Source organism: Equus asinus, chromosome 6 (assembly GCF_041296235.1).
Source record: "Equus asinus isolate D_3611 breed Donkey chromosome 6, EquAss-T2T_v2, whole genome shotgun sequence".
NCBI lineage: Eukaryota > Metazoa > Chordata > Mammalia > Perissodactyla > Equidae > Equus > Equus asinus.
Genome location: NC_091795.1, coordinates 12367378 through 12380908, shown reverse-complemented (window position 1 = coordinate 12380908; position 13531 = coordinate 12367378). Strand labels below are relative to the sequence as shown.

General features: G+C 46.2%; 1 protein-coding gene across 5 annotated transcripts in view; it reads left to right on the top strand.

Annotated features, from left to right (window-relative positions):
• The window catches only part of IL1RL2 (interleukin 1 receptor like 2), a 50135-nt gene extending 37179 nt beyond the window's left edge, over nucleotides 1-12956 (top strand). For 4 of the 5 annotated variants that reach the window (XM_070511560.1, XM_070511559.1, XM_014854110.3 and 1 more), the window contains 3 exons: nucleotides 643-786; nucleotides 7536-7697; nucleotides 9415-12956. In XM_070511560.1, coding sequence (XP_070367661.1) covers nucleotides 643-786; nucleotides 7536-7697; nucleotides 9415-9833 — 725 coding nt within the window. In that variant the 3' untranslated portion in view covers nucleotides 9834-12956. The remainder of the gene's footprint in view (nucleotides 1-642; nucleotides 787-7535; nucleotides 7698-9414) is intronic. The other variant, XR_011503840.1, reaches the window with a different exon arrangement.
• The last annotated feature ends 575 nt before the right edge of the window (nucleotides 12957-13531 follow it).

Here is a 13531-nt window from a genome sequence, read left to right as displayed (position 1 = left end):
GTTATAATAGTGTTACAATCAAGAATGTGCCACTGGGCCGGCCCCGTGGCCGAGTGGTTAAGTTCGCATGCTCAGCTTCGGCAGCCCTGGGTTTCACTGGTTTGGATCCTGGGCGCAGACATGGCACCGCTCATCAGGCCACGAGGAGGCAGTGTATCACATGCCACAACTAGAAGGACCCACAACTAAAATATACAACTATGTACTGGGGGCATTCGGGGAGAAAAAGCAGAAAAAAAAAAAGAAAGAATGTGCCACAGAACCACCTGGAGAACTTTCCCAATGAACGTGCTCAGGCTCCCTCTCTGGAGAGTCTACTGTGGACCAATAGGACCTGACCAGGAGTGTTTCGACAGCATTCCTCGTGCAATCGGAGTCGTGCTGCATGGACTTTTGGGTGCTAGGGTTCTGCAGAATTTCCCTCCCCAGGTTCCCAAGAGCACTCGTTTCCTAAAACTCGTGGTCCAGACCAGGTTGTTCTACTCCCATACCTGTTATTTATCTGTAAAGAAATATTTAAGCAGTATCCTCATTGACATCGAATACATTTCCATTTGTCATTTGTACCGTGATCTGTAGTAAAGTGTATAATTGACTCTTTGTATTATTATTATATTATTTTTCTTTTGCTGTCATTTGTAGTTCCAGATTTTCGAGCTTACCTTATAGGAGGGCTTGTCGCCTTGACAGGGGTGGTGGTGTCTGTCTTGTGCATCTACAACATTTTTAAGATCGACATTGTACTTTGGTATCGAAGTGCCTTCCATTCCACTGGGACCATAGAAGGTAAGTGTGGGTGACCACTGAAAAATGCCTCATAATTGGTATCTGCTCACCCGTATAAGCTTTGTAAATATACTTTATCATATAAGGCAGGAGGGAAGGAAGGAAGAAAGGAAGGAAGGAAAGAAGGGAAAATGATGAGAGCTGGCCTCACAGAGTGCTGTAGGAGCAACTGAGTCAAAGTCAGGAAAGCACTGAGCGGGGACCTGGGGCACAGGGGGGCTTCTTTGCCATCTGAAGATCCAAGCAAGCTGCCCCTGCCGCTGTGCCCCGGGGTTTCGTTCTGGTCCGTGGAGCCGTGTCCTGCCGGTGCTGTTCAGCACAGAATCACCCCAGTGTGAGCTGGGAACTGCGAGGAGCAGGCATTTCCCACCACTGGGGTTTAACTCTCCGTACTGTTCTCTTTTTGTCTCAGAATGATATGCTCTATTAAGGCCTTGAAAAAAGTAACAAATCTACTTTAAAGTCCCCTAATTGGATGAAAAAGTTAGCACTAAGCTGGGAGAAGTCTGTGCAGCTCACACGTGTGGAGACACACAAGTGTATGTATGCCTTTCAAGCCCAGAGACCTGCAGCGTTAACCAGAGCGGAACTGGGGGAAGAGGACGTTCTTGCACGTGTCACGAGTCCCTATTCCAGGGAAGGGCATGATTCTCAATAGGGGCCTGCTTGCTCATAAAAAAAGCAGAGTACACATTTTTGTTCACAGGTTTGATCAACATAGATGTCCTAACTTGGATTTTATTCTCAGTTAAAGCTCGGAATTCCAAACAGGCAACCCTTGAGCAATGTGGGAAGCAAGGAGGTCTTTTTTGATGACAAAATTTAGTTGTGGAAATCTGGCTTTGAGAGTGCAATGCAACCAAAAGCTCCTCCAGTGCTGCAGACAGTCAGATCGGATGTGGTGTTTCTATTTTGGGCTGTGGTCCCTGCAGAGGGCGCTTTGCATCAGCCACGCTGTGACTGTGCTCTGCCTGCATCTGTTCTAGAAGAGACTTTATTCACCATCACTTGTCTCTTCTGACACGTGGGAGTGAGTGGCTCGGCTGCAGACTGACAGGGGTGTGCAGGACTTAAGGGCTGTCCCGGAACTCTGGCCCGTGGGTTTCTCACTCCCTGACTCACTGCGACTCCCAGGATCGTGAGTACTGAGAGTGTGGGGAAGTGCCTGACAGTGAGGTCAAGTTTAGCAGGAAGAGAAAAAAGGAGTAGTGACTCACCCTGAGCAGGGTGAGCTGAGCCCACGAGAGAGTCAGGGAGTCCCACCCTCTGCCGAGAGTGGGCTACAGCCCGAACGCGGAACCAGTGGGCTGAGGATCCAGAGATCAGAGCTCACAGTCAGGCTCCCTCTTTTTCATCCTTCAGAAAAGTACGTGTGCGCTTCCTGAGTAAATTCTCTACCGCTCGATCTGTGAGAACTATCCTGTAATTCTCCTTTGAGTATTGACTTTCACGATGAGCTACAGATGAGTCCCGGACGCTCTTTCCAGTTTGTCCCCTTGAGGATATTTTCTGAGTTATCTGGGAACAAGTGGAGTGATGGACGGCAAAGACAAATGAGGAGAGAGACATGGCGTCCTTATGAGAAGTTGTTTACTCCAACTAGATTAGTCAAGCTGTATAACATGACTAATAATTAGGTGTATATAGTCACAGTTTTAAGGATCATCGACAGGCCTGGCTAAAGTCCATGAGTTCTGTATGTTCTCTATTAAAGTCATAGGAGGTAATTTAAAACTTCTCCTGCCAGGTGTGCCCACGTGTACAAAATATAAGGATCAGTTTACGATTCTACTAGAGAGGTGTGTATATGCCTCACTTGATTCCAAACAGGTTTGTGAATAATGTACATGGAGAACAGAGCGACTAAAACGAAAACAAAACAGGTACAGTGAGCAAGGCTAGAATGGGAAAATACAGCCAGGACAGATGTAACGAGAAATCTTGGGCAGTTTTTAAAGGTGAGCTCACTTTAGAAGTAAAAGCAACAGCAGTTATAACATTCATTGCATACCGTTCACACCTTTCAGCACAGGGCTTTTTCTGGGACAATTTTCCAAGGAAATCTTTTTTCGGGAGTCCTCATTTTTAAAGAGTGTGATGTAATGAACCTTGCATTTGCAACAACATTCCTATGGCAAATGTAACAGATTTTATGTGGCTTTTCTTCTAGCGTCTTCTAAGCATGGTAGGGCTAAAACATCAAACCTCAGGCAATTCAGTAAAAGCACTTACCCGAAGGCCTAATTGAGTCTGTCTGATATTTCCACTCGTCCAGTTTGATCAGGTTTAAAATTTAGCAATATCATATGGAAAGAAAGTAGGGAATTTAGAAAAATCTTTAGGCAACTTTTCGTAAATAAATGCAAATAAACTTTTGTATTTTTGCTAACAGCCAGTAAAGTCATATGTAGATGCTTTAACATCAAAAGTAGGGCTGAATCTCTTTAGAAAATGAGAAGAGCTTAGTCAGAACCTGGGTAAACAGTCACCCGGCACTGTGGTGGGCTGTGTGAGTATCTGCCGGCAGGACCCACCTTTCTCAGAAAACTCACTAGCGGGTCTACAGTTTTGCAATTTTCTTGATGAAACAGACAGTTGGGGGGTGTCCAACTCATCGTTATTTGTTGCTATTCATTGTTATTTCTTCAATGGCTGAGAAGCAAATTACCTCAAAACTTCATGGCATAAAACAACCGTTTATTTTGCTTGTGGATTCTGTGACTCAAGAATGCAGACAGGCAGAGTGGGGATGCCTGTCTGGGGCCTCAGCTGGAGGGCTGGCAGCTGGGGGCCTCAGCTCCCCTCCCTGGGGGCTTCTCCAGGCAGCCTGTGTGGGCTACTTAGGCTTCCTCACAGCATAGTGACTGGCTTCCAAGGGCTAGTGTTTCAAGAGCAACAGAGCCAGGTAAAAGCCATATTGTCTTTTATGACTAAGACTCTGAATTTCTGATATTAATTCTACCACATTCTGTTTGTGAAGGCAGCTACGGAGTCCTGCCCAAATTTAGAGGAGTAGAGATAGATTCCACCTCTTTCTGGGGATGTGGCAAAGTTCTGAAAGACCATGTGAGACTAGAAGTGTTCCTAGAGCTATTTTTGGAAAATACAGTCTGACACAGATGCCCAGGACGACTCAGGGAGAGGCTGTGTGAAGTGTCCTGCTCCCAGTTCTGTCTCAGCCACCCCAGAGGGAGTGGGGGACTTGAGTTTGAATCAAGACTGCACCTGCCAGCTGGGAGACTTTGGAGAAATCATGTGGCCTCGTTGGTCCCAACCTCCTTGCTCGTCATCTGAGGATATGAGTCAACTGTGAGGGGCAAAGCCATGAAGTCCCGGCATGCAGCTGCCTGAGAGGACCCTTCAAACCAGCGGCTGAAGCAAAAAGTAAAATGGCTACATCTTGATCTTCTGCTATGTTGGTCAGTGAATCACGAACTGGTCATTTGAAAGTGACAAGAACCCATGCATTTTGAGAACAAGTCAGGAACGAGTCATATTTTTACCCAAAAAGCTTAGTCAGAAAGAAAAAAAAAGATGACCAAAAGATTTCTATATCTTCAGTTGTTCAAAGGTGTGAGATTCTCTGGCTGCCAAGTCTCATCAGTCTCTGCGTTTTCACTTTGCGCAGCAGGAGAGCTGTATCCTCAGATGCCTGGCTGAGCATCAGGAAGCATGGAATGCTGCCAAAGAGGGAATTCACTCAGCAAAAATGTGTTTTTTTTTTAAATCAGTGGGAATAAAAGGGAAACAGATTAAGAGAAGAAAGACACCAGTGGCAGGGCCTGGGACAGAGGTGGCCATGGATCCGGACGTTCACTGTAGTTTAGAGACCAGGAAATACTGCATTTACCAGGGAGGATCCATGAGGTGACAAATACAGTGTCAACCCAACCAGTCCTTTATCATAAAAGGATAAATATTTTATTTTTAGATGCAGAAATTTAATTTCTTCCTAAAAAGTTTAGAAACATAAGGGCTTTATGAAATTTTTCCATTTTATATACATATATATTTTATATATTTACATATATCTATATATATATAGATCCATCCTCTGACTTTAGAAAGTTAAGTATATGACATTAAATTTTAAACAGGAAAATATCCACTTATAGGGTGGCAGTACAGACTAGTGACATTTAAGACATTCCGCAAGGAGTTTCAGCTGGGTTAGGTTTTTGCCAACTCTAGACACAATTAGCCATCCCTTTAGTACCTGCCCTATAGCCCTAATTTAATTAAACGCTGAATCTGTTCATGATCCAGAACTTCTCTGTCCCCCAAATAGACACAAGATCTTTGAGCCGCTGTAAAATCAAGCTCCGTGCAGACATTTGGCGGGAACTGATGGAGGTCCCTCTGCACCAGAGCCTGCTCCAGGCGCTGAGGGTGGAACAGGAGCCAGACAAAGGCCCCCTCTCACACAGCCTCGCGTTATGATGGGGGTGTGGGTAGACACAGAAGGAGTTCGCATGCGTGTTCATGTGTGTGGGCTTGCATGTTGCCATTTTCCACAGGATGGCCAGGGATGGTGAGCAGAGACCTGAAGGCTGGCAGTGGTTGGTGTGAGAATCAAGGGGATGAGGAAAGGCTCCATGTAAACTCTGAAGTTCTGTTCACATTTTAGCTACTGCTATTTAGATGAAAACTAGAAGAATACAAGATTTCCTTCATTAGGCTTAGAACCACCTGTCTCTTCAAGTCTGTCCATCACACAAACTTCCAGAGAGGAAATAGAAAAGGATGGCTTGCCTCCCCAGTTCCCACTCGGTTGGCTTTGAATTTCCAGACAGCCCGAGTGTGAGGATCACGCTTTCGGATGAGATGCCCGGTGAAGCCCGGAGCCCTGCTAAAGCTCCATGCTCATCCCTATGCCCCCTGAGTAGGGCGTAAATATCCCCCGTTCATCCCTTCTCAAGCTGTCCCCCTTCGCGGCCTGTTTACCCGCCAGTTCCGGCTCCTCATCTTTTTCCTAGACCCTCTGCACCCTTTAAAATCCAGGAGCTGTGCCTCGTCCTCTGTGAAGTTTTTTCCAGAACTCCTACTGTAGGGAATTTTCCTTTCTTTCTGTCTCTCTGTTCATGCAGCCATTTGTGACCGTTTAGGGCCTTATGTTGTTTTTATTTCTAAGTCTATGGCCGGTCTGCATGGTTAGATCTTGCGTCTTGTTCGTCTGCACACTAGCGAGCACGGTGACTGTTATTTGTGGTTGTGCCATAAGCACGTGCTTGTTCTGGTGATGATGCCGTGTGCTCCTGCACTTGACGTCTCAGTACCACCAATGTGAGAATGAGACCCTACAGGGTAGGAAATCTGAACTGTTGTTGACAGGTTGCTGGAGGCTCCCTGTGGACAAGTCTGAAACTTGAAAACTCCGGGGGAACCCAGTCATGGGGGGCCCACACTTTTGTGAGCTTTACCTCCAGGAGCCGGACCAGGTTCTGACAGTAAATATTGGAGAAAAATCTCTTTGTGCTTCTGGCAGGCGGAGGGGAAAAAGAACCACTTTGAAATAGGAAAGAGCACTCTGGTCGTTTTAACAAGGCCTGCCCTCGGGAGAACTAGTTAAGGAGAGCCTGGCTTGCTGAGGTCTTATCAGAGTCTAACGGACCTGGGGGAAGGCAAGTACTCAACTGCAGCCGGCTCTGGCCATCCTGCTCCACTTAAGAGGGGAGGAAAACTGAGAAACACGTGTGAAGTTCAAGGTCCAGAGGCTGAGGCTCCCTGAGAGCCTGCGAGCTGATTGTGGGGCTGCCCACTCCCTCGCTCCCCTCCCCCCCACATTACTAACAGCTAGTCTACTGCAGGTCCTTTTACCTGGTACCTCAGGTTTGGCTCTCCAGAACTACTTACAAGGCATATTAAAAGGAAAAAAAAACACAATTTGAAGAGACAGAGCAAGCATCAGAACCAGACACGGCAGGGATGTTGGAACTGTCAGACTGGGAATTTAAAACAACTATGACTAATGTGCTAAGGGCTCTGATCGACAACATAGGCAGCAGGCAAGAACAGAGACGAAAGTCCTGAGAAAGAACCAAAAAGAAGTGAGAGAAATTTAAAAAACCACTGTAAGAGAAATGAAGAATGCCTCTGATGGGCTTGTTAGTAGACTGGCGATGGCTGAGGAACGAATCTCTGAGCTTAAAGATATGTCAGTAGAAACCTCCAAACTGAGAAGCAAAGAGACCACAGATTGAAATAAACAAAACACACAAACAGAATAAAACATCCGTGGACTGTGGGACAGCTGCAAAACGTGTGATATGATGTGTAATGGGAATACCAGAAGGAGAAGACAGCAAGGAAGAGAAATGTTGGAAACACTAATGACTGAGAATTTTCCCCAGATTAACGGCAAACACCAATGCACAGATCCAGGAAGCTCAGAGAAGAGCGAGCAGGATAAATACCAAAGATACGACACCCAAAGAAAACCAAAGACAAAGAAAACAGTCCTAAAAGAAACCAGAGGGAAAAACCCACCTTGCCTGTATAGAAACAAAGGTCAGAATTACATCCAGCTTAGAAACCGTGTAGCGAGAAGAGAGTGGAGTGAAATATCTTACGTGCCGAGAGAATGCGATGCCTAGTGTGTCAGTGCTTGGTGCCAAGTCACCCGACTGGGTGCCCTGAAGTCCTTGAACCCAAGCAGAAAGGACATCATGGTAGCAACTCAGGTTTTCACTTTGTGACCATAAGAGAATTTGGCCGGAATAATTCCATAAGCTGCCCCATTTCCTTTTCAGACGGGAAGCTGTATGATGCCTATGTCTTATATCCCAGGCCTCAAGGAGAAAGCCAGAGCCATGATGTGGACACGCTGGTGTTGAAGATCCTTCCCGAGGTGCTGGAGAGGCAGTGTGGATATAAGTTGTTTATATTTGGCAGGGATGAATTTCCTGGACAAGGTATGTGTTAAGTGAGGCATAAAAATAGCAAATGAATAAAAAAGAAAGGAATCTCTTCTTTCCTTTATTATTTATTTATCCAAAATTTTTTTCCGGCTTTATTGAGCTATAGTTGACACACGACATTGTGTAAGTTTAAAGTGTACGTGTGGATTTGATACAGATAAATTGCAAAATGATGCCACCATACTATTAGCTACCCCCTTCACCCCGTCAACATCGTTAGCATTTTACCATTTCTTTTCGTGGTAAGAACATCTGAGATCCACTCTCGGCAACATTCAAGTGTGTGAGACAGTATTATTAGCTGTATCTCTGGGGTCTTCCTTAGCTCCTTCCTTCGCTGGACAAATGCTGGGGACTCTGCTTGACTTCCCACGAAACCGGGGAGCCCTTTACCAGGGCCTCCCTCCCGGCCAGCCCCGGGCCCAGGGGTTTATGATCTGCATCTCTTCTCTCATTAGGCTCCTTCCTGCAACAGAGTAACTGGGACTCGTGGTTGAAATAATGTGAGTCTCACTTTGGAGGAAGGGTATGGCTAACCGATTCACGTGAACAGGGGCCAATGACATAGCCTCGGCAGAGACACCAAGGGGAGACAAGTGGTCATCCACCCTCACGTCCTCGAGACTAACTGTGGAATATTTTCAGTCTGAATATGTAAATCAGCTCATGTTTAAAGCTAATTTTATAAACCTCAAGCTCCTTCCCCCCATACCCCCCTACCTAAATAAAATAGAGGTTCTTTATTTACTGTTCCTACTTAGTAGTAATGTGGCCCTGGGCAATGCAGTTAACATCTCTGAGCCTCAATTGTCTCGTCTGTCGAATGGGGATGAGAATGCTTCCTTGCCTCAGATGAGAGAATTAAATGAGGAAAAACCTGAGCAGGCACTGGTATGGAGCGTTAGTGCATGCTAGATCCCCTAGAGAGGGAAGTTTCCTTCTTGTCCTGGATTTTCTCTGTCTTTGAAGACAACATAGCAAATGGCTGAAATTTGAAATAAACATCCTTTTCTAGTCACCAGGAAACCAAGATTACTAGCACTGGGTAGCAGCCTATTCTGAGTCATTTTAAGAAGTTTCCAAGTACTTTGATTCGTAGGCTGTTCACATCCACAGCGAGACCACAGCTCTGTCCAGGCCCACACCTTTCGAGTTATGACATCATCCCTCGGGAGGAGGCGAAAATGTGATCAGTGCTTGCCATAAACACATGGAGGAGCCCTTATTTTATCAGCATATTGATATCGATTCATTCTCTAATGCAACAAATACTTTTTGAGCACCTGCCATGGGCTAGGAAATGTTCTGGGCACTAGAAATAGAAAAATAAACCAAAGAGAAGAAGCTCCTCTTGGGGAGGTTACAGTTCATTCTTATATCCTAACAAGAAGGAGGATATAACACTTGGTCTTTATTTCTAAAAAAAGACCAGGTTTAATCCACAGCTGGATATTCCAAGACCCCTCCCCTCCCCAAGAAATCATCGGGGTGTGTTATTTGGTTTTGAGTTAGAATTATAAATCCTGGTCATTTAAATAGCTAGAAAACACAAATCAAGATTAACACAAGACTCGAGCTAGCTACATTTTTCCTATACTTTTAAAATCTATTTATTTTTTTAAAATGTGCTCCTCATCTAAATTCTCAATACTGTGAAGGTCCAGGCTCTTTTAATCACGAGATATTCTGCGCCTTCTTTCTCTATGTCCAGCTGTGGCCAATGTGATCGATGAAAACATTAAGCTGTGCAGGAGACTCATCATCATCATAGTCCCCGAATCGCTGAGCTTTGACCTACTGAAGAACATGTCAGAAGAACAAATCGCAGTCTACAATGCTCTCCTCCAGGACGGGATGAAGGTCATTCTGATTGAACTGGAGAAAGTCGAGGACTATACATCCATGCCAGAGTCAATTCAGTACATCAAACAGAAGCATGGGGCCATCCAGTGGAGTGGGGACTTCACAGAGCAGTCACAGTGTGCCAAGACCAAGTTCTGGAAAAAAGTGAGATATCACATGCCACCCAAAAGGTATCGACCACTGTCTCCTGTCCAGCTGCTGAAGCGCACGCCCTGCCACCTCACGGCTGGCACGTGGGAGGCCAGCGTGGGCTTCATCACCCCTTGATGGAGAGTTTGTCATCACAGGGTGGCTCACAGCTGGACAAGGATGCATTGTACTTGGGATGTCTGCGTGAAGCTTGCCATTGTGTACTTGTGAGAGGGCCTGTGTTGGTTTGCTTGTTATGATCAGAGCTGCTGGTTTAGGGAAAGACATCACCTCCCCAGAAAGCCCTCAGTAACCTGTCGGCGGCTCTGAACACTCATAAACAGTCGCTGAACATGGAGTAGCTTTAGCATTTGGGGCCCTGGAGAAGAGGACACGGAGGGTGTAGAGCTGCAGTCAGATGGCAGGAAATTTAGCACATGATGTGGCACCCTTTTTGGGGGTGGAGATGGGAACCTGGGCGGTCATGGGCTTGGGGAGGGCTGGCGAGGATAATGGCACTTTTTTCATGCCTGACCAGTGTCCATAGGGCCCTGTTCCTCAGGGAATATTTGCTGTGTCTATGACCCCCTCTCACCTCTCAGTGCAAATAAATAGCTGCGACCACAGTCTTAGCACGTCGATACTGAAAGTGACTTAGAGGTCACCTAGATCAGTGGGGACCAACTGGGTGCCACCCGATTGCCCTTCAATCACCCTCCCTGGGGGCCTCGGGGTGCCATGCTTTGGAAGACTTCATCTGTCAAATCAAAATAAGTAACAATTCACTTATTTTCCAGTGGGGCTGTGTCAGCCAGAATTCTGCACAATGTGCTTGACAACATCAAGCCTTAATAGGTGGCCTGCTATGATCTGAGTGTTTGTGTCCCCCAAAATTCCCATGTGGGAATCCTAATGCCCAATGTCATGCTGTTAAGAGGTGGGGCCTTTGGGAGGTGATTAGGTCATGAGGGTGGAGCCCTAATGAACGGGATTAGTGCCCTTATAAAAGAGACCCCACAGAGCTCCCTAGCTCCTTCCACCACGTGAGGATTCAATGAGAAGTCTGCAGGCTGGAAGAGGGCCCTCACCTGACCATGCTGGCACCCTGACCTCAGACTTCAGCCTCCAGAACTGTGAGAAGTAAATGTCTATTGTTTGTAAGCCACCCACTGTGTGGCATCTTGTTATAGCAGCTTGAATGGACTAAGGTGTGGCCCTCATAAAGAGTAGTCACTGGAATGGGTCAGGATGGGCAGGATGGGAGATGGGGGCAGGCAAGGGGGTGCAGGAGGGGTGAGTTGAGAGAACAGTGTCCCTGGTATGGAGGGAGGAGCTCGCTGGGTTGGAACAGGAACGGGTGGCCGGGGCACTTTCTTCACAGGCATGGATGGTGTGCAGTGTCTGGTGGGCTTTTTGGTGATAAGGACCCCACTCCAGTCCTTTAGAATTTATGTTCCAAGGTGACCTAGGATCACACATTTGCTGATCATCATACTCAGGTCCTCACTCGACACCAACCTACTCTTTATTTTATCTAACATTTGCTTTTTAAAAAGGTTTTAATTGTGAAATATACATAACACAAGATTTACCATCTCAACCGTTGTTAAGTGTACAGTTCCGTGGCACTGAGTACGTTCACGTTGTTGTGCAACCATCAGCACCGTCCGTCTCCAGAACTTTTTCATTTTTCTCAAATGAAACTCTGTCCCCATTAAACACTAACTCCCATTTCCCCTCTCCCAGCCCCTGTCGACTTTCTACTTTCTGACTCTATGAATTTGATGACTCTAGGTACCTCACGTAAGGGAATCGCGCAGTGATTGTCTTGCTGTGACATCACTCAGCATAATGTCCTCAAGGCTCACCCATAATTTTTACTTTTCGTTCCACTATTCTTACCCAGCGCCTCCCTCCCTTCATTCTTCCCTCTTGAAGGGTACAGTGAGGGGGGAGCAAATACTCTATTTCATTGCAGGGGCAGGGGACAACCCCCAGAAGTGATTCGCTCATTCAGATCCTTCTAATCAGATGTTTGTAATTTCTTTTCGTCTTGGTTTCTCTCTCCAACGTGGAAATCAAATTCCTCATGGAGTAAAATAAGCTGTTTCTCATGGTCCACTCAAGAGGAAAATGATGGCTCCTAATGTGTGCCTCACTCCGTCCACGTTGTCCTCGCCTGGTCTTTGCTTCTCTGGGTGAGGACCTGGAGACTGTCTGCGATGCTGGAGAAGGCTCAGTGGTCTCGCATGTCTGAATGGCACTCTGCCCTTTGCTTGTCGTTCATGGAGCTCGTATTACAGTGCCTGGTTCATGGGGCATGGGCACACCAGATGGCCTCCTGAGAGCAGCTGACACTGTCTCTGGCCATTTGACTGACCCCAGGCAGGAAAATCTGGGCTTCAGTAAGTGAGTGGTCCTTGACTGGTGACTTGGTGAGGATTTGGGGAATCACCCCCATTCTGATTTGGGAATATTCCCCAGCCTCCCTCTTCCTTCTCAGCCTTTTCTCTCCAGCGGGTGGAGAGAGACAGAGCAGCCCCAGAGGCAGGAGAGAAGGTGAGCCCCTGGGATGCATCCTTGCAGGGGCTCTCATCATGCCTGTGAATTTCAGAAAACTGTAGCATCTTCTCCAGCGAAAAGACACTTATAAATGGATGACCTCATCCACAGGACACCAGTGAAGGCTGTCAGAAAAAAGAAAGCCAGCCCAGCAGAAGCAAAGGTATTTTTTGAAAATCCATGACTTACGGGACGTCAGCACTGTTGGTGAATTCTTCAATTGGGTTTTTTTTCTTTTAAGTCAAAAAGCTTCCCTCTGGGGCTGGCCTGTGGTGTAGTGGTTAAGCTCAACGTGCTCTGCTTCAGTGGCCTGTGTTCAGTCAGGGGCGTGGGCCTACACCACTTATCAGCCAAGCTGTGGTGGCGACCCACATACAAAATAGAGAAAGATTAACCACAGATATTAGCTCAGGGCAAATATTCCTCAGCAAAAAGAGGAGGATTGGCCACAGATGTTGGCTCAGGGTGAATCTTCCTTAGCAAAAAGATTAGAGAACAGATGTTAGCTCAGGGCAAATCTTCCTCAGCAAAAAACCAAAAACCAAAAAAAAAACCTTCCCTTCCTCTGATATGTCTTATGTTTCTTTTTGTTTAAAAGTATGTAAAGATGTATTATTAATGCAATAATTTTAATGAATTATATAAAAAAATTGTAATTTTATTGTTATTAAAATCTGTTTTATGTTCTCTGTAAGAAGATTCTTTTCTCAAGGGTACTGGCATTTTGCATATTTGGATCCTGTGTCTGTGTTTTTGATTTGACCATGCTCTCCTACTGTCAGACGTGCTCTCATCTGGGATTGTAAAACACAGCCACAGGTTTTAAAAGATGGATGAGGCTTGTCCTACAGCAGAAAGCCCTGTCCTTTTCAACAGTGGCCTCTTTTGGTAACTTGAGGAAAGCTATGGATATCTCCCTAGAAAAAATGTACATACACACCACATTTGGGCTACAATTTCAGAAGGTGGACGGAATTTTTCAAGTTTGTCCCTGGGACTTTACAGCAGGCCCACAGGCACAGGGATAAGGACCCTGCCGTAGAGGGTCTTTGGTTTCTGGATTTATAAGATGCGACCCCAGAATTGTACAGGAGTCCACACAGAGCTCCAGTGAGAAGCGTGTCAGTGAGTGAGTTGCTCTGGGCCCTGAGGTGGGGAAGTAACACGGACTCGGAATCCCCATGGTGTTTTAATACCGTCTACCCCAGAGCTCCCTCCTGGCCTGCCACAAAGGCCTCACAGCTCCCTGAGCATCTTCATTCCTGGGAAATGTC